Raw genomic sequence first — 22,360 nt, 5'->3', positions numbered from 1 at the left:
AGCCACTACTACTTGACACTTGTTTTAATACTGCAATAATGAGAAGCAAATGTTGTTGCTTCCATCCGTGCCATTAGTATTTTGACAAGGCAGTGTTGAGCCTAACCAGTTTGAATTTCTTTACGTAGAAAATGACAGGCGATCTAATTAAGATCTTTAAGACAATAAAAAGATTTGTTCAAGTAGATACAAATAAACTACTGCCTCTGGTGGAAGAATTCTGGATAATTGGAGCAACGTTAAAATTAGAGCCAACCAGCACGCACAATCAGGCTACACCTTTCAAATAAAGAATTATGGAAATTTGGAATCCCCTCTGACAAAAGGTTGTGTTTACGGACTGTGGACCAATTGAAATTTTCCAGACATGGATCAGTGGCTTTTTGTGAGGCAGGTATATCAAATAATGTGGAACGAAACTGAGCAAGTTGAGTTGAGTTGAGTTGAGTTCACTGCATAAATCTAACAGACTCAAGAGGCCGAATGGCTTATTGCTGTTCCCATCTTTTGATTTTGTCTGAAACTTGTCACAAAAAAAAGGCTGTGTTATGTCACAACATCACCCAGAGCATGGGAGCACAGAAACTCCATCCCAGAGGGCTGTGTTTCTACCAAGTGACAAAGGCACATAGGAAGTAGAAGCAGAAGAAGGTCATTTGCCCTTTGAAGCCGGCCAGACCGATCATCCAGTTCAGCATCCTGATCCTGCTTTCTCCTCTTGCCCATTGATCCCTTTAGTCCTCAGAACTATATCTCACTCCCTCTTAAAAACATTCAATGCTTTGGCCTCGACTGTTTCTTGTGACAGATAATTTCACAGGCTTAGCATCTCTGAGTGATCTCACTCCTAAATGGCCTACTGTGTATCCCTACACTGTGACCCCTGGTTCTGGGCTCCCCAGTCATTGGGAACATCCTTGCTGCATTTACCTATCATTGTTTTAAACTCCAGTGCTAAAGTTCCAGTATCATCAGTCCTGCCACCCCAGGAATCAGGCTGGTAAATCTTCTTTGGACTCTTGTCCTTAGCCAGAACATCCTTCCCCAGATAAGGAGACCAAAACTGCATATATTACTCCCAAGTGTGGTCTGTCCAAGGTGCTGTAAAGTTGAAGGAAGACACCCCTACTCCTTTACTTGAATCCTTTCACTATGAAGGCCAGCATGCCTACTTTCAGCAGCTGACACACAAGCGTATCCTCGTGCTGTTGCAGCTCCTGTTTTTCCAGTCTATCATCACTTTGATAATATCCTGCCTTCCTGTTTTTGCAAACTATCTGGATAACCTCATATTTACCCACATTATACTTCACCTAGCATTCATTTGCTCACTCATTCAAATGCTCCAAGTCACACTGAAGCATCTCTGCCACCTCATCACAGTTCAACACCCCCCCACCCCATTTATGTCATCTGCATACGTAGAGATGTTGGATATTAGAGACAGAAGCGACTACCTCCCAATCAGAATTTTAAAGTATTGAGCTAGCCTCCAGCATTCAGTAAAGATCTCAGTGCTGTTTGATCCTCACCCCCGCCCAGGGTCCATATTCAGCCTGGTGTTTCAACCTCTCTCTCAATCACAATAAAAGTTGCACATCTGAACAGTCGGTGCTATTTCATGGCCTATGTCCTTGCCCCTGGCCTCTGTTGCTGATCCTTTGACCTTTGGCCTCAGTGCCATCTGTGCTTCCCCAGCCATTGTGACCGGGATGTGATGACATCCACAGATTCATTCTCATTTATGGATGTCTGTTGCCAATAATTAACACCAGTGGCCCCATTTGCATATGTACAGGTGACTATTTTAATGGCCATCTCTGTGTATATGCTAACCACTCCACAAAAACAGCTTGTCTTTCTAAAGAACACTGGGAAAAATTGTGTCTTTTTTCTTTTATTAGTTTATTTGTTTGCATTGACACTATAAGCATTATCTAAGGTGAAACCCAAATCATTGAAAGTAAATGAATAGCCAGGAAAACAGAGGTACAGATGAACTAGGGTCAGAGGTCAGCCATAAGGCCCTCTGAAGCCTGCTGTGCCATTTAGTAAGCTCAAGGCTCAGTGACCTTAGGACCCCTTTTTAGTCAAGAATTTATCCAATCCTGCCTTAAAAATACAATAAATCTGAGAAATCCAAAGAGTTAAGACCCTCTTGAAAGAAAAATAAGTTCTGTTTTCCACCTTAAGTGGGAGACCTTTTCATTTTTAAACTGTGTCCTCTGGTTAATATCTTGCCTTAAGTGGGAAGCATTGGTTCCACCTTTTAAGATTCTGAGGGAATTTGACATGTCTCAATAAAACCACCTTTTATTTTTCTGGGCTCCAATGGATTCAGGTTTGTTCTGCCAACCCATTCTTTCCTCATAAAATTATTTCCCCCTTTCCCCCTCCTCATTCCCAAATCTCAGTTGAGTGAAACTTCTCTGGACTGCCCCTTACACACTAAAACTCTGTACAGTTCACCAGATGTGGCCTCAGCAGTGTTCTACATTCCTGTGTTTATGTTTCATTCATCTTGCAATAGATGGCAATATTTCATTTGACTTCCAAAACACTTGAGCCACCTGCATACTAACTTTGTGATTCATGTTCCAGAACATCCATATCCCATTTAGAACTCTGCAATCTATTTCTAATTAAATAATATACTGCTTTTTTATTCTTCCCATCCAAATGTACAATTCCACATTTTTCTACATAATACTACGTCTGTCAATTTTTTGTCTACTCATTGAACCTATCTATATCCATTCGGAGATTCTTTATATCATCAACACAACATGTTTTCCTTCTCACCTGTGTGTCATCAGCATTTCATTCTGTAGTGTGGAGTCTAGGGGATCGATTTTACTTATTAGATAACTGATGAACAAAGCACACTGAATGCCTTCCTCACTATTGTATGGTCAAATCTGGCCCAATTGAGAATCAAGCACTTTTAGCATACATATAGTGGGCTGGAGTATAAAATGGGAAGACATAGTTTCAGGAGGCACAAAAGGACGATCAATCTAAAAAAAACGATGGGGAGTTTAAAGTGGCAATGCCCATGGTATTCCCATGGAGGTGTGAGATGTCTCTGAAGCTAACATACCCAAATATGCCCACACACTTATGGATTATCTGAGGAAGGATCACCGGATCCAAAACATTAACTCTTTTTTTTCCTTCACCTACTGAGCTTTTCTAGCAACTTCTGTTTCTGTTCACTTGACATTGTTTGCAAAGGTGCCATCATTGCGTACATTGGCCATCTCACGATTAAATTGACACATTTTTTTAACTAAGAACTTTTACTACCCCGATTCACATTCAAAAACTCCAAATGAGTTAAAAATCATGGAGAATGAAAACAGTGAAGTTAGTTTGGAGAACTTTGGCTTAAGCTGATAACACATAACATCTCAGCTGCAGTGACAGCACATGTTCAGAAACCAATTCAGAAATAGAATAAGGTGATGAGGTAGTTACTGATCTTTTATCTTTTCTCAAATGGAATGTTGGCTGACTTCAGTAGACCTCATTTTCCTGTTTACAAAAAGAACAAGAATCATATGTTCGTTCTTTGCAGCATATTCATTAAATTGTCTACAATTGCTAACAGATATGACTTCCTGTTATTGATGCCTGTCAGATAACAAAGAACTAAAGAGAATCTGGAAGTTTGTCATTTTAAGCACATTCTGACTAGAAATTATTTTACTGTAGGAAAATAGACAAAATGCCATAACAGCAATCAAAATATAAAAACGAGGAGCAGGAGTAGGCCATTCAGCCCTTCAAGCCTGCTGTCCCATTCAATATGATCATGGTTGATCCTGTAGCTCAACATTCCACTCCCACATTATCCACATACCCTGTGATGCTTCTAAACATCTGAAAATTCCTCTCTCTTTCTTGAATATACTCAGTGACCTAGCCTCCAGATCCTCCTGTCGCTGTGAATTCCGCAGGTTGACCACTGCCTGCAAAAAGAAATGTTCCTCCTTTTTCTACATTTTCCAATATATCACCATTTAATTGATATTCTGCCTTTCTGGTTTTCATACCAAAGTGTATAACTTCACATTTATCCATGTTATACCACATTTGTCTAATGGTTGACCACACACTGACCATGTTTAGATTGTCCTGTTGCCTCCTTGCATCTTCCTCACAACTGACAATCCCATCTAGTTTGTGTCATCAGCAAACTTGGAATTATTTCATTTGGTTCCCTCAGCCAAATCATTTATAGCTATTGTGAATAGCTGGGGTCTAAGCACAGATTCTTGTAACTCTCCACTAGAGTCACAGCCTGCCATTAAAAAATGACTCAATTATTACCAGAGACAGTAGGAACTGCTGGAGAATCTGAAATAACAAGTGTGGAGCTGGATGAACACAGCAGGCCAAGCAGCATCAGAGGAGCAGAGGAGCTGATGCCTTGGGCTCAGAAAGAAGGGTTTCTGAAGATGGGCCTAGGCCCAAAACATCAGCTTTCCTGCTCCCCTGATGCCACTTAGCCTGCTGTGCTCACCCAGCTCTACACTTTGTTATCTCAATTATTACCACTCTGTTTTTGGTCTATCAACCATTTCTCAATCCATGTCAGTTTCAATATATAGGCACTTACAGTAGCATTTTACAACCTATGTAAACATTTTAAAATTTGAATATATATTTTAGCAGGAGAAAATACAGGCACATTCAGTTGCTGTCCTGATCATTCTGATATACTGATTGCTATACATGAACTTTAGATACATGTCTAAACATATATCACAGCAATAGAACAAGGCACATTTTAAGCAGATAAATTCTGTAAACTCATTGAAAATACTCTTAGTGATTAAAATAAACATTTTTGATCCTGACTATAATTAAACATTCTTCTTTTGCCCACACTTTTGTATTGCAATATGTGCATACACTTGGAGAGTTGTCCTATGGCGGGTAATTAAATATTTATTTAAGCCATAAAATCTGCCATTGCCTGATCGAATGTTCTGTGCACATATTCTCTGCCTGTTTTTCAACAAACCATTATTAATGCTTATGTTTTTCTATGGAAATGTGCGTGCAAGCTTCTTGTCCATTTTCACTAGTAACAGACCGCAGCTATGCTACGACAGGTTTGATTTTGAAAGCAGATTCATTGCTAATGGCTTCATGACCTGTATGAACAGCTCACCAAGACAATGTTTTCATGCACAGCAACACAGGAGAAAATAGAACTGTGCATAAATTACATTCATTTGTCAGTTTCTGACTACCTTCAGATATTGGGAAAGTGCACATGAATATTCATTCCAAGTAATTTTAACATTGGTTAAAATTTGAATAAATGATTCCTCTTCATTCCCCATTCAGACGAGTTCATTCTAACTATCAATTGATTGGTCCCTTTCCCATTCGAAGTATTTTTTAAGCATTTGATGTCATTCTACTTAAAATTAAAGTTTTAAAAGCTGTTTGAAATGTACTTTGACATCAAAGTCAACTAATTCTCACTGGCTGCTCTGAAGGACACTGTCGCTAAGAGTGAATATATTTGTATGTGAATACAATTAGGTAACTATATACTAGTTTACATACATCTAAACTAGCAGTGTAAACCGCAGAACTAATTTAAATTTAAATTTAAAGAGAGAAAATTGTGCGTGCAGCCCTCCTTCATCCTCTTTTTAAAAAGAGTCATATTGCCTCAAACTAGCATATATCACTCTTCCATTTAGTCTATGACTGATTCCATTTGTGTTCAATAAAATCAATGAATGTAGTAATTGCATCCAGATTGGAAAAAAAAATCTTAGTTTTATTGGTTGAAACTTATGGAATCTGTTATCTACTCCACAAACATATTAAGCATCCACATTTTTCGGCATATCAAATTGGAGACTTAGAAAATGAGGTTATAAATGAGATTGCATAAATATATACAATAGAAGTTAAATTTAGTTTAAGAAAAATAAAGGCACAGTTATTGCTTAAACTCCTAGAATAATACAGGGACATTTCATGCCTTGAGGTTTCATGGTGTAAGATAATGCATTTGGGGAAGAGCAGTGAAGATGAGGAGACACCTAAAAGAATGGGCCATCGAGACTGGAAGCAGGCACCAGACAAAAGTTTGATGAGAAGGAAAACATTTAAGAGTGACATTGCAGAAAATTCATGACTTCATTGATTGTTGACAAGTTGCTGTTAGGGACTGTTTCAGCAACAGTAATTTCAATCAAACATACACTGTTCAACTAGCACAGAGAGAGAAAAAAAATTGTCTACACAGGAGACAGGCCCGATTTGTGTTTAAGGGTGAAGAATTTCTACTTGCTTTAATCTCCATTTTTCAATTAACAGTACAAGACTAAAGTTAAAGCAATCAAAGTCATTATAAGCAATTTGCAATTTGACCAAACATCAGGGCAGTTCAGCCAAGCAGAATGCTTGCCCTGTGGCATGGGGGTGTGTTATCGACAATTCTTGTGACCTAGGCAAGCCCATAAGCAGAAAGGGTGAAAGGCTGCACAATCTTGAAGTCAAGGTTACAAGCTCTAGCAGCGGCTGGAGCCATTGGGTGCATCTATGACACAGAGAACTACGTGGACAGCACATTCAGAGAGGAATTGTGGGCTTGCTGCTGCTGTTATGTTCGCTTTAAACTAACTCAACAGGTCTGTATGAACCAGGAGAAAATATTAGAAAGTAATACGGGGTGCATGAAATTCTGGGAGACACAGGTAGCACTAAATTAGAAAACTGTAAGTTAATAGGTGGAGCTGAAGTAAAGGACAAACAAATGAAGTCTAAATTAAGTATAGACTGCACAGTGAATGTACAGTATGTACATAATATGGTTAGAAACTTATAGGCACAGATTGCCTTGTGGAACTATGATGTTGTGGTGATAATGGAGACCTATCTTAAGGAAGAACATTCAGAAAAGATAGGAAAGAGGAGAAAAAGTGACTCACCAGCATTTTAAGTTAAGGACATCATTATAGTTTCAAAAAAAGCGTAATTCTGAATGTTCAAGAATAGAGTTGATTCAGCTAGAGTTAAGGAATAAGAACGGTGCAGTTACATTGCTTGATGTAATGCATAGACCACCAAGTGTTGGGAAGGATGTAGAGGAACAAATCTGCTTAGAAATTATTGAGAGGTGTAAATATCAGACAGCATTTATAATGGGGAACATTAATGAACTGTGTACCAATTGGGATTGAGGTAGTGTTAGGGACAGTGAGCGATAAGTGTTCCTAGATTGTGTTTGGGATAATCTCACACAGTAGCATGTGTCTAGTTCAACAAAATAGGAGGTTTTGCTAACACTAATTCTTGGGAATGAAGTGAACTATTTGAATCAAATGATAGTGGACATCATTTAGAGGACATTGATTTCTTTATCATAACGTTTAGGATGATGGAAAAATACAGTCAATTTAGATGAAGAATAAGCAATTTCAACCCACAGCGATGTGATTGGCTCTTAAACACCCTTGAAATGGCCAAACAAGCCGCTAAATTATATTAACCACTGGAAGGGTGCACCTGGAAAGATGATCCAGTATCGACTCAGGCTGCAAAAACAACAACAGCAAACACAACACTGTCTACCCTGCGAGGCATTCCTTCCTAGCATTTGGGGGTTAATGTCAAAATTAGCAGAACTGTGACTCAGACTAGTTAAGCATAAGCCTGACATAGCCATGGTCACAGGATCATACTTTGCAGACAATGTCTCAGCCAACACCATCACTATCCCTGGATATGCCATGTCCCACCAGTAGGACAGACTGTCATGGCACCATGTCAAACATGCACAAGGTAACCTGCTCATTATTAATTACCACCTTCCCTCAGTTGATGAATCAGTACTCCTCCATGGTGAAAAACATTTGGAGAAAACACAGAGACTGGCAAGGACACAAATGTATTCTGGGTGGGGAGAATTTCCGTGTCCACCACCAAGAGTGACTGGGTCAGCAGCAGGTGGTGAGGGAACCAACAAAGGGGAAAAACATATTTTACCTCATCCTTATCAACCTGCCAGCTGCAGTTACATTTGTGCATGACAACATCTGTAAGACTGACAATCACACAGACCTTGTGGAGATTATGTTCTGCTTTCAGATTGTGAATACCTCACATTGTATGGTACTAACACGATGCTAAATGGGACAGATTTCCAACAGATCTAGCAACTCAAGACTGGGGCATTCATGAGGTATCGTTGGCCAGCAACAGCAGCAAAATCATACCTAACACAATCTGCAACCTCATAGTCTGATATATCCCCCAGTCAACCATCAGCCTTGGTATAATGGAGAATGCAGGAGGTCATACCAGGAACAGCACCAGGCATATCTAAAAATGAGGTGTCAACCAGGTGAAACTGCAAATCAAGGACTATTTGCACTGACCAGATCTGAGCCTGCTACATCTAATTGTGAATGATGGGAGGCAATTAAACAATTCAGTGGAAGCAGAGTCTCCACACACATCCCCATCCTCAGTAATGAGGGACCCCAATTCATCAGTGCAAAAGAGAACACGAAAATATTTGAAATAATCTTCAGCCAGAAATACCTGGCGGATGTTTCCAACTCAGCCTCCTGCAATGGTTCCCAGCATTACAGGTGCCAGCCTTCAGCCAATTTGATTCACTCCACATGATATAATGAAATGGCTGGAAGAAGCTATGGGCCTGACAACAATCTAGCAACAGTACTGAAGGCTATGCTCCAAAGCCAATGAAATTGATGACTGATCTGGAACCTGGCATCATCCTGCCCTCTTCCAGGTTTCTTCCAATTGGGATTGAAGATGAGCAGGGAACTCACATTAACCAGTTCATTGCAATGTTTAAGGTCCCTAAAAAACTGTTTAGACCCCCCTTTACTCCATGATGTTGGATTTCCCAGCCAGGGATTTTGTTCCCTGATTCAGCAACAACTCACCAAGATCACTTCAATCAATCTAATAAACTGAAGAAGTTTTGATCGGTTGCAATGGTGAGCTCATTCCATGGCCAGAGCACTATTACTGTGTGACACATGTGGTTGATAACTTGTTGGAAGGATTTATTTTTAACCTATCCAGCGTTTGCTCACCTTCAGCTTCACTAGCCTGCTGTCAGCTCTCACCACAACAATGGTCCATCCCTCACACAGTCTCAACTGTGCCTCATTTCTGGAGATGCAAGGAATCTTAGCAGAGCTGCAAGATGTGATGCCTGAGGATTGTTCAACAGGGCAATTATAAGAAAATCAGAGAATGGGACTCAGCACTTGAGATTGTTATGTCCAGTTATCTGCCCGATCCTCGCAAGGATCTGGATCCTCGTGATTCACTCTCTCCAGGATGGAGGAATCACACATGTCCAGTCTATTCCATTTTTACCAGGTTCACTGGAGAGGCTTTCCTTTTTCCATCATCTTTAGGAGTGCTTGCCTCCCTGCAGCCGCTCAAATCTTATATTGAGACATTCAGGTAAATGCATAAGACCCAGTGGCAATTTTCCAAGACCTCCGTTCAACTGGATTCTGCAACCTCAAACAGCCAAGAGCTGGTGAACCCTTCTTACCCAAGCTTTGATTTGGAGGCAGTGGGAAGCAGCGATCATAACTTGGTCCAATGCTATCTTCCCTCAACATAGACACACACCCATTTACCATCGGATTTGACAGATGGGAAATTTGGCTGCCTTTTTTCCTGGAACTCAGGACTGCTGAAGGTCACTGCTAACCCAATGAAGATCAGGGAGCTGAATACAGATCAGAGATCAAAGGCTGCATTAATCACTATTGCATTCAAAATTTTATTTACCCGCAGAATCCAAGAGGGAAATATAGCTTCAGTATTGCAAGGAATTTTATTAATTAGGAAAGTAACCACAAGTTTTTGCATTTTCTACTATTTAGGTATGACTTTGTAGAGGTGGAAGATATCTCTGACACAAACCGTATCATTCGTGGAAGGTGGTGTGGGAATAAAGAAGTTCCCCCAAAACTAATATCGAAAAGCAATAGACTGAGGATAACGTTTAAATCGGATGAATATTTTGTGGCTAAGCCTGGATTTCGCATTTACTACTCTCCAGTGGATGTGGTAAGTAATATCCATTAGTAAATTTGTTACTTGGAATCACAGTTATGAATCTTATTTTCATCAATGAGCTCTTCACTTCACAGTTTGATTGCCTGGTGCAGTTGAAATGGATGCTGTGGTGACACTGTTAGTTTGATTATTATGCTGCAGTCTGATGCTCAAATGTTTCATGTGATAACGTATCCAAAATCATCCCATATAACACATCTAAAGAAAATACTATAACATTACCAGTTTACACATTCTATCTGTTCTCAATACAGCTAAAGCTTTACCTGTCCCCGTCTTCATTCGTTCTGAATCTGGCAATGTGTAAAACTCACAACATTGCATTTTGTCTGGGATGGGGTTTGGAATTATTTTGTTTGTAATAAAGTGTGGAAGTGTTTCATTTAAGAGAATCAAACAAGAATGGAGGGTTAGAAGTATTCTGTTTTCAGAAAGCAGGATCTAAAGTTTGAGAGAGTGGAAATAGAGATGTTTTCTCAGAGAAAAATTAAAAGATTCAAATTGAAGAAGGGTGAAAGTTTGAAGAAATGGGGTAGAAGGACTGTCTGAAGGGGATAGAAGTGTGAAATATAGAAAATCTCAATGTTGGAAAAGACCATTTTCTACCTTCCTCTTACCCTAACACTGCCACTGGTGATGTTTCTCCTCAGGATAAATGTTAAAATTAATCTTGAAAACGTTTAAGCCTCATGATCTTCTTTGGTAAGTAATTTCCAAAATCAACCATGTTCTCAATGGGCAGAATTACACCTCCTTTAAAGATCAATCACAGCTTTGAGCAACTTCTAGTCCTGGCCCTGTTCTAGAAAATCCATCGAGATTTTCCCAGAGACAGCTAATTAAGAGCCAGTTCCGGGTGCACCACCCAACTGAAGAAGACAATTGAGCTGCTTAAGTCTACAGCCTCATCTTAGAACCTGTGGCCTTGTATCATAAGTGGTTACTGCTGCTGCAGAAGACAAATGTACCGTCACCTCTATGTGTGAATCTATTTCAATGAATGGGCCCCCAGCTGCAGGTGACTGACAGCCACAATGTGCCCCATTGCATCTCCAGGATGAGCTCAAAGAACATTGAAGGTGTGTTGATGTTACTCAATTCTACTGCACAAACACGTCCATCAATTCCCTATTCCATTGCTAAATTAACTGATTGTTCAGCCAACACCGGTACTGGATGAGTAGCAATTTCTCCCAGTTAAATATTATGAAGTCTGAAGCCATTATTGTTGTTCCCTGCTCCAAATTCTATTCATATGGACTTACTCTGCCACTTCTCCACTGCAAATGTCTGAGACTAAACAAGACTGTTTCCACCCTTGGGATCGTGATTGGCACCGAGATGAGCTTTCAATTATATTGTGTCATCTCTGTAACAGTGCCCTGGCTTAGTTCAGGCCCTCATTCCTGCCTTTGTCAGCTCTACACGCAAATATTCCAACACACTCTGGGATTATCACTAATATCCTAACCTCTACAACCGTACGGTCACTAAATCTTTGCCTTGAATTCAATTACACTAAATCCCACTCATTTGTTACCCGTTTGCTCAGTGGCCTGCATTGGCTTCAAGTCAAGCAATGTCTCAATTTTTAAAATTCAATCCTTGTTTTCAATTTTGTATGTGTCTTCACCCTCTTTGTACCAGTCACCTACAATTCTGTGATATCTGCACTTAGCTAAACCGTGAGTGCCCTGATTTTCATCACTCTATATTGATGACCATGCCTTCAATTGCATAGAGCCTACACTTTGGAATTCCTTCCCTACATCTCTCTGTTTTGCTTCCTTGCTTTTGCCCTTTAAGCCATTCCTTATAACTTACATTATTAACCAAGCTTTTGATCATCTTTTGATAAACTTTTGATGTGATAGCTCCTTATATGGTTTGGTCTTATATTTTTATGTAATAGGTTCTGTGAAGCACCAAAGAAAATGGTTTAGTATTTTAAAGGCACAAAAACAAATGTGTATTGTTGATTGATACAGAAATCAATTATCAACTTCACCTGCAATTTATAGGAAAAAATATTCAATCATAATATTTATTGACAAAGCAGGTCTACATTTATCAGATACTTGTACTGTCATTTTTTAAACTGGACTCAAGATGAGAACTATTTTCTATCGTTTATGAGGAGAGAAGTAAATGTAATTGTTTATTCCCCTTTATGCTGTGGCTTGATTGAGAGTTAATTTGGGGTTTGGGGTGAGTGGGGGAACCACTTACTGGGTTTTTCAGACACCCAAGTAGGTTTGACTGAGTGTGATACAGCCAAGCCTGATTTGACATACTCCATTGTGAGTCATTGAGAGGACAACTGAAGTGAGCTGACAGCCTGAGAAATGAGAATCCTGCAGGATAACTGATGCCAAGCACTTCACAAAAAGATTTGCTCTTTCCCAGAAGAAAAGCTTTTGAGGTTTCTCATGGACTATCTCGTGAAATAAGCAGGTATATATGGAGAAGGTCACAAACTAAATATAGAGGTTTAAATCACATCGTAGATAGATCAGTTGGCCTTTTGGAAAATTAAAATTTGTTAATCAAATACATTTCTCACTCAGTGTAACAAAATTCTAAAACATACCATCTATTTTCCACAAAATAATTACCTTGAAAGATAAACGTTTGTCATGCTGCATGTCTTGGGTGAGCAAAACCAGTGACATATACAATGAGAGTGTTTACAATTAGCATTAACTGCTGTCAACTTGTTTATGCTTTCTCATCTGATCCTGACACATGGAATAAGCAGTCAGTGTTTTGTTGTAACAAGGAAATGTTAATGTTAAAATAATAGAAATTCTTCAGTGTAAGCAGATTGATTTATTTGAATTTACAGAGAAGAATTTACGCATTATATTTGCTGATTAAGTTATTTACATCATGTCTTGAGCACTAGAAGTTGTTCCAAGACATTTCATAAGACACAAAATTCAACACCAAATCCATAAGGCATATTCGGCATGTGATCGAATGCTTGGCCAAACATCTAGGAATATCTTAGGGAAACGAGGAGAGTGTTAGGCAATCCAGAGCTTAGCACCTAGCCACAGAAGATACTTTTGAAACAATTAAAACTGGCAAAAATTAAAATTGGGAAGTTTGACTATGGGAGGCAGGCTAGGCATGATTTGTTGGAATAATGATGTGCAGAGATATAGAAGAAGCCAAGAGAGATGCTATCGCTCTTATGAAAGTGGAGATAGAGAGTTTTAATGATGGTGTGTCAATGTGGTAACCCATCTTGAGTCAGAAATAGGCTGCCAAAGCTGTTGAAACTCTGATACAACATCTACAAGGCACAAATCAGGAATGTGATGGAATACTGTCCATTTGCCTTGACGAATGCAGCTCCAAAAGCATTCAAGATGTTTAACATTATCCAGGACAAAGCAGCTCAGCTGATCGTAGCCAGTACCTGCAACATTCATTCCGTCCACCACTGATGCACAGTGTTGCACCACCTCTAAGATGCTCTGCAGCAACTCACCATGACTCCTTCAACAGCACCTTCCAAACTCATGACCTTTGCTGCTTAGAAGGACAAGGGCAGCAGATGTATGGGAACATTGCAACCTGCAAGGTCCTCTCAAAGTCTCAGATCTATATCATCATCTTTTACTGTCACTGGGACAAAATTTGAAACTTTTGCTTTATGGCTTTCATGGGAAGTGGGTATCACTGGCTGGGCCACCTCTAATTGCCCTTTGAACTGAGTACCTTCCTAGAGGCATTCAATTGAGAATCACCCACATTGCGGTGGATCTGTAGCCACATGTAGAGCAAACCAAAAGGATGACAGATTTCCTTCCCTACAGGACATTAGTGAGCATTTCTTTTTTCAGTGACATTCAGCAATGGTTGTCCTATTGCCATTAAATTAGTTTATTTTTAATTCCAGATTTTTTTTACACTAAATTCAAATTTTACCATCTGCCATGGCGAGATTTGAGCCCATTTGAACACATGACACCAGAGCATTAGCTTGGGTCTCTGGAATACTAATCCATTGACAATATGACTTCGTCACGACCTCCCACTTCCTATAAACAAAGACTGAGGTAGCTCTAGAGGAGACCTACTGGCATTTTCTCATCTGACCCAGCCGAAAATGCCTATATCACATGGACAGATGAAAATGAACAATTGGTTCAGTCTTCGTCAGTTGTGAGTGAGGAGGATGTAACTGATGACTAGAGAATGGAGTTTGTAGCAGGCACTGAAGACATTGGTTTAGGCCCTCCCAGCTTTTAACTGGAGAACATTTCTGTTTATCCAGTACTGGATGTGTGACAAGCAAATCAGTAACTGTGAATGATGGAGTGGTTAAGAGAGGTGGTAGTGAGGAAGAACTTAGTGTCTTCAGTTTACAGTGAAAACTTTTGCTCGCTGCTGATGTCACCAGTGGGCAACATGCAGCTGTGAAATACATGGGTATGACAGCAGCAAGGTGAAAATATAGACAGGCAGCCCCACCCAGCTGGATGACAGGGCAAGCCCTGCAGGAGGAACATAGGCAAATAGCACATAAGCTGAGAATGTCAAGTAGAAGACATTTACAGTTGCCCCACTTCCATTGAATAGGATTTGTGATTTTGATGGGACCCTTTATAATAACAGCGCAAAAATTGAAATCTAATTGGAGGAATGCAAACATGGTATTCTGAGAAAAGTGAGCATGGATTTGGGAGGCCGAACAATGCCCAGTGACTTTGGAAAGAAAAGTGGAGTTGGAGCTGGGATGATAGTTTCCAAAGATGGTGTGTAAAGGGTAGACTCTTTGAAGAGAGGGCTGTACTGACAACAGACCTAAAAACAGAGAGGATCAGTATTAGAAAAGAATTAGAATACATATGTTGAAGTTTTCCATTATTTGTCAATTCCAAGTGATATTGCTTTTATTTGCTTTCATCTCTATTACTTACCCTTTAAGAAACCCAGCATCAGTGCCATATCATTTAGAGGATGATATATACTTTCTCATGACTACTTTAATCAAATTCTGGTTATCCTTCTGTTTGACAGTGTTTACTATATTTGTCATAACAAGCTATCTTAATTATACCGTATTCAAATGATTTACAGAAAGGCCAGATACCAGATACAGAAAGACCACAAGATAAACTTTGTGCTCCTGGAATAGAACCTTAGTCAATGTGGGTGAGATTTAGAGAATTAGTCATGAAAGTTATTTTGAAGACATAATATGTAACAATAAGGAAATTGGGAGTGCCAATGAATAGGGTAAACTGATTTGAATGCATGCTTCTTAAACTGTGCTGCCATCGAGAGAAGCTGTACACCAGCAGTTTTCCAAAATTTATTCTATATAAATGGATAATCTTTAATCTAAGTCTAAATAAAAATTAGTCTAATGTTAAAGTAAATGTAGTCTGTCCATCATCACCCTACCCTACCTTGCGTGTCTTCCCTTGTTTACATTCCATCCCTGATGACTCACCATTTCTATGGCTGAGTGAAAAGGCAGATGATCTGTTCTGAGGAATTATGTAATTCCAGCATTGTCAGTCATAGACTGACCATACCCTCAAGTTTCTTTCCTTCACCCTGTGGGAGATTTTCGTATCAGTTCCAGATAGTCAAGCTTGGACTGGAGTTCATCTTATGAAAAATGAAGTGGGAAAACACATCGTGTCATTTTCTAGAAATGCCTTTTGGCATTACTCAAGGTTATTTGTAAAATACAGTTCTATGCAGCATTATTATCAAGGCAACAGATGTGCATGCAATTTCACTTATTAAAAATATTTTGGGCATTTTAGTGTTGTTTTCAGCTTTGCCTTTGATATTTGCCTGTGAATTACCTTGACTTTAAGGTATGTGTTTGTAGCTAATTTTATCTACTCACCAGATGCTCAAATGACAGGTGGATGGGAAGTGTGCTTTTGTACCAGCTTGCCAGGACATAACATGACATAGAATGTACGATATTTGATCCAAATGGTGCAATCTAGTGTTCATGCCTCAAAAAAGCCATTTAACCAACTATGTTCAGTCCTCTCAGTAGTTTATTCTATTCTTTGTTTCCTCCATGTGTATACCTTAAATACATGTATTCTTCAAATACTTCCCATGTTATTGGGTTCCATGCTTGAGCCATTCTCTGAGTAGAACTTTCTCTTGAACTCCCTATTGGATTTATTGCTGAGCATCTTACATGAATACTCACTAGTGTTTACCTCCCACACAACTCAAAACATTTCACCCATGTCTGATCTATGAAATGCTTTTGTAACTGTAAAGACTTCTATCAAGCCAGTTCTTAATCTCTTCCAGAAATGTTTGCCCTATCTTTCCTGATGGATATGACTTCTGAGTTCTGGTTTCATGTTTGTAAAATTTTCTGCACCTTCTCCAGATTCCCTGATTCTTCCTGATGAAATCATGATTCGAAATGTGCCCTGTACTCCACGTGTGACCTAATCAAAGTCTAACCAACTTCAACACAACCTCAGATAACAAGGTGTAGAGCTGGATGAACACAGCTCCTTGCTTTTCAGTTTTATCCTTATGGAAATAAGCCCCTGTGTTTCCTTTGTCGTTTTATATGGAATTAATCTGTGTTGCCTCTTTAATGATTATGTGTATCTACAGTCCAAGATCCGTTTGTACTTCAGGCCCATTTTTACTTCCAAGGAGAAAGTAAACTCCAATTCTTCAAACGATTATACACACTTAGTTAAGTGGAATTACACAATCACACGCATGCCAGAAGTCACTATTTAACTATTCACAGCCCTCCTTAGAAACAACTATATACTGGCTTCCACCAATTTTGAAATTGTGAGCTGAATTTGCCCGTTTTGTCAGATTTATTTTGAATAAGATTCATGGTGTTTGTGGTTTGTAACTTTTCTCACACGATCGTCTACTCTTCGTCACATCGATTACACAACCAGGCTCGACAGCACCGTTCCCGCGGAAGCGGATGGGCAGGAGAGGCAGAAGTGCTCCCAGATACTGTATTTAAAGTCCAGCTGCACACCACTTCAGATGCTGCAAGTCAGGAACTGATTCTCATACTGCAGGGCTTGAGTGCCTACAGTCCGAATAAACATGGCCTGGAAATGGAGGCTAGCTCCCCAGTTCGCCAAAGGGAGCTACAGATGCAAGATAATAAAATGTGAGGCTGGATGAACACAGCAGGCCAAGCAGCATCTCAGGAGCACAAAAGCTGACGTTTCGGGCCTAGACCCTTCATCATTCTCTGATGAAGGGTCTAGGCCCGAAACGTCAGCTTTTGTGCTCCTGAGATGCTGCTTGGCCTGCTGTGTTCATCCAGCCTCACATTTTATTATCTTGGAATTCTCCAGCATCTGCAGTTCCCATTATCTCTGAGCTAGAGATGCAGATGGTCAGGCTGATGAAGAGGAGGGCATTGCTACTGAGAAAAGAAACAAAGAGAACCAGCCGTGCAAAAGTGTAATGCAGCCATTGCAGTGTCCCAGGTTAAAAACAGCTATACACAACAGTGTGAAGAGAAGGGCAGTGATCTTCTGCACTCCACAATCTATCTGTTTTCTGTTACCTCACATATACATGGAGACCAGTCTGTCGAATTCTGCCACTGCACATGCTTGCCAACAAGACGTTTCAGATCCAGTGACCCTTCCTCAGACAGATTGAGAATTATCCTTTGCTGTGTTGCTGTCCCTTCATCACCAGTATGAACTTAGCTTTAACCTGCACAAACTTTTTTTCTGTCTTGCACAACTAATTCCTTCTGCTTTCACTTGTGCAGGCTCTAACAGCATTCAGAAAACCTCTACCCCAAGAACCCAATACCAGAGAGGATCAGCTCCACCTGAACCTCTCGGAAAGAAGTCATTCAACCCACAAGGATGCAGGATTTTCACCTGCGCCCTCCACCAGCTCAGAGACATTCAGTTCAGTGGATTCTCTATCTAGATTAGCCTTGGGAGCACAATCCACTGAGTATATCACCAGTGACCTTGCAACCGGTTGAGGCCTCTGGCACTCAACTGGAGACCAGGCACCAACCTAGCCTCAGACAGAAGACATGTCATGGGGACATCAGGCAGCTTTGTCAGAGACAGCGAGGAAAATGCATTGAAGAATTAGGAATCCACCAACAGCATCAGTATGTTGCTGAATTCTGTGTGCATGTGTCTGGCTGCCTCCATGGAGAAATTAACTGGCATGAAGAGCCAGTTTCCAGTGCACTCAGCGTCTGCTATATATGTTCACAGTCCTACATTCCATTACTATAACATAGGTGCTTGGCATCAGTGATAAAGTGAGAGTAGGATAAGGCCATTTCCTCTCAGAGAGACAAAGTGGTGCCAACAGTCACCCATAGGAAGAAAGAGCCGTAAACTGGACCTCAAGGAACTTGTTTTCAGGACACACAAGAAATATCCTGATCCGCGTTTTCCACTGAGTTGAGTTTTGCTACCATACAGATGTTGCCTTCATGTCAAAATTAATTCTTCTCCACTGTCCTCTGAAATTTAGTTCTTTTGTCTATATTTTAATTATGGCTTTAAAAGATCTAGATCTGAGTGGCCCAGTCAAAAGTCAAACTGAGCATCAGTGAACAGGTTTTTGCTGTGGAAATGTCACCCAGTAGCTCTATTAGTCACACCTTTCAGCACTTGGCCAACGAGTGAATGTAGACTAACGGTGCAATAATTGGCTTAATTGAACTTGTCCAGCTTTATGTGTTCATAAAGGATCTACTCAAGCAATTTTCCACTTGATTAGGTGGTTACCATTGTTGTAGCTGCACTAGAACAGCTTATTTAAGTAGCTAATTCTGAAGCTCCAGCTTTAAGCCTATTGGCTAAGAAGTTGTCAGGACCTGTAGCCTTCCTTGTACCCAATGCCTTCAGCCATATCTTGATATGACATGAAGTGAATCAAGTTGGCTGAAGACTGAAATCTGTGATAGTTGGCACTTCAAAAGGTGGCCAAGATGCATCATCCTTTCAGCATTTCTATTTAAAGATGGAAGCAATCACTTTAGCCTTGTCCTTTGAGCTAGAATCCCCCATCAGTGGGTATATGGATGTTTGTGGAACCTTCTCCCACAGTTAGTCCATATATTTGCCTGTCATTATTTATGACTGGATGTAGCAGTGCTGCAGAATTTAGATCTTACCTGTAGTCATGGGATCGCTTAGCCCTACTTTAGCATGCTGCATGTATGGTTTGGAACACGTTTAGACCTGAGTTGTAGCTTCATCCAATTGGCACTTTATATTTAAGAAATCTAGTGCTGGACCTGAAACACCCTCCCATCCTCCTTATTGAAGCAGAATTGCCTGTCTTGATGGGAATGAAGAGTGGCATTTATAGGATCTTGTGATTCCAAATTGGCTGCAGTACAATTCTATTAGTTCAGTTACCCACAGTGCTTTATCAATGCCAAGTTCTGTGCTTTCAGATCTCTTGGTAAATCTATCCCATTCAATGTGATGGTGGTGTCCCATTACACTAAGGGCTCTTCCACCATTATGTTAGGACAGGACATTGCTTCTACAAGAGCTGTATCCTGTCCTGTTGACGCAGTCATGGAAAGATGTCTCTGTGGCATGTAGGTTCATGAAGCTAAGGTCACATAGGTTTTACCCACTTGCTGACTTTCCCACCACCTTCCATACGGCTGCCCCTAACATGGGAGGCAATGACCTAATAGTACTATCGCTGAACTGTTAATCCAGAGATCCAGTTAATGTTCTGGGGACCTGGATACGAATACTGCCATGACAGATTGTGTAATCTGATTTCAATAAATATCTGGAATTAAGAGTCAAATGATGACTACGAATCTATTGCCAATTGCCGGAAAAAAAACTTCTGTTTCACTAATGTCCTTCAGGGAAGGAAACTGCCATCCTTATCTGGTCTGGCCTACATGTGACCCCAGACTGACAGCAATGTGGTTGACTCATAACTGCCCTCTGGGCAATTAGGGATGGGCAGTAAATGTTGTTCTAGCCAGCGATGCCCTCATTCTGTGAATGAATTTAAAAAAAGACGTTTGTAACTAATATAGTTTGTTAAGTCGCAGCCCTACGAAGCTACAGTTGATAATGGACATTGAATTCCCCGTTCAAAGTGTGTTTCATGTCTTTTCTACAGTCAGTACTTCATCCAAGTGGTGTCCAACATAGAGACCTACTGATTCATTCGTTTAAGGAAGGTAGTCAGTGTTCAACTGCAGGAGGTTTCCTTGCCCATTTCCTTACTCAATGGTGAAACTTCATAGGATTAATGACTCTGAGAAGTTGCCTTTCAACCATATACCACCATGTTATTACCTCAAGTGAGCCTTTCCAGTCAGTGGGATATAACTTACTGTAGGTTAGTGATGAATGAGTTTGGAACAGAGGCAACAAGGTCTCTTTTGGTGAGCAATATTACTTCTGGTTACTTGTTGGCTCTAATCTGTAGAACTGTTCACAAGACTCTAGATGTCCATGAGGAAATTTAGACTACGGTCCAGTTGGTTTTAGTGCCTAGAAGATGCACAAAAACAGCCCAGAGTAATGCCAGTAACTGAGAAGAATATAGTAACTGGATGATCAATGACACAAATCCATTTACCATGGCTTCTTCAAGCATAACATGCTTTTTCTTGATATAGTCATTGACATGTTCCAGAGGAAGATTCACTTTTACATGAATTGTGCTCATGAATGAGAGTCTGAACTCAGTAAAACAGTGTAGATGACAGGCTGGTTCAGGTTGTGGGTACGAAGTAAATCTGTGGATAGGAAAAAGAAACAATGAAATATTTGCACCCTTTTTCCGTTAACACAATGAGGGCATTGTTGGCTACAACAGCATTTATTGCTCAGAGGGCAGTTATGAATCAACCGTATTACTGTGATCTGGAGTCACATGCAGGCCAGACCAGGTAAGGATGGCAGCTTCCTTCCATTAAATACACTAGTGAACCAGAGGGGATTTTCCCCAACAATCAATTCATGCTCATCATTAGATTCTCAATTCCAGACATTTAATTGAATTCAAAATCCACCAGCTGCTTGTAGCAGGATTGGAACCCAGACCCCCAGAACACTGTCTAGATTAATAATCTAATGATAATACCACTAGGCCATCACCTCCCTTTAAAAGACTAGCTGTGAGAGAATGGGAAAATGTTCTGAGGCAAACTCCGAGGAAATTGCAACATTCCATTAGTGGTCATCTAGTCCTACTGGCAATTCTGGTCCCTCCTCTGAAATTTAACCCAACATCATATTCAATACAAATAAATACCTATGACAGTCCAACACTGTACATGTAGGTCAAACTTTATACCGACTTGAGACTAATAATAAATGTAATGGCCCACGTGCATGTAATAACATTGGTACAACGAGTCTCTTCAGAGCTAATTTTATTGAAATGAAACTGTTAAGCATTCATTTTACAACTCTTTAAACTGCTAATAAGGAGCGTTTTGACATTGTATATATTGCATCTTGCAGTATAGCAAAATATCAGCTGCCAACCAGAAAATTGAAAGCATCACATTTTGTGAAATGTTTCGGATATGCCAAAAACATCTCATTTCAGGAGTGAATAATACCAAACATTTTTCCTTTATACAATGAAAGCCACAAACACTGCTGCAAAATCACAGCATTTGAGGGACATTAATGAATTTAATGCTAACGTTTTGTATTATGAACAGGCTCCCCTATTAGGGAACTTGCAAAGAACACTTTCATTGTTAATATTTTAAGAAAGATGATCAATGGGCAATTGTTTCATTTTGTTTCAGGACGATTTACAGCCGCAGCCCTCAAAGCCAAACTGGGAGGCGGTAACAAGCTCTGTATCGGTAAGTCATTTTTAACCCTTGTGACAAAATATTTAATAAATTAACAATTCAGAACTAACCAAATGATAGACTTGTTGGGCCAAATGGCCTCTTTTCAGGGATTCTATGATAGGATCAGGGGTGGTCCCTCAAATCTGTTTCACCATTCAATCAGATTATGGTTGATCTTTTACCTAACCTTATAAAGCCACAGTATTCTTTAATGCCGTTAAGATAGTATAAGTCTATTCTTCTCACTTTTAAGCATAATGATTAATCAATCAACTACTGCTGTTTATGAAAGAAAGATCTTAACATCCACCATGTTTTGTGTGTAGACATGTGTCATTTCCCTAAAGCCTGGCTCTAAAGTTTCACTCTCTGTCCAAGGTCCTAACCTTCATACTTACAGATTCTCTCTATTTGCCTTAT

At 40.0% G+C, this 22,360-nt stretch overlaps 1 protein-coding gene across 2 annotated transcripts in view; it reads left to right on the top strand.

The window, feature by feature from the left end:
* The window catches only part of pdgfd (platelet derived growth factor d), a 165,724-nt gene that overhangs the window by 101,403 nt on the left and 41,961 nt on the right, over positions 1–22,360 (top strand). For both annotated transcript variants that reach the window (XM_048533534.2, XM_048533533.2), the window contains exons 3-4: positions 9,912–10,098; positions 21,890–21,949. In XM_048533534.2, the coding sequence (XP_048389491.1) occupies positions 9,912–10,098; positions 21,890–21,949 (247 nt within the window). The remainder of the gene's footprint in view (positions 1–9,911; positions 10,099–21,889; positions 21,950–22,360) is intronic.

This window comes from Stegostoma tigrinum, chromosome 6 (genome assembly GCF_030684315.1).
Source record: "Stegostoma tigrinum isolate sSteTig4 chromosome 6, sSteTig4.hap1, whole genome shotgun sequence".
Classification (NCBI taxonomy): domain Eukaryota; kingdom Metazoa; phylum Chordata; class Chondrichthyes; order Orectolobiformes; family Stegostomatidae; genus Stegostoma; species Stegostoma tigrinum.
Note: the sequence above shows the minus strand (reverse complement) of the source record. Positions and strands in the feature narration are given on the sequence as shown.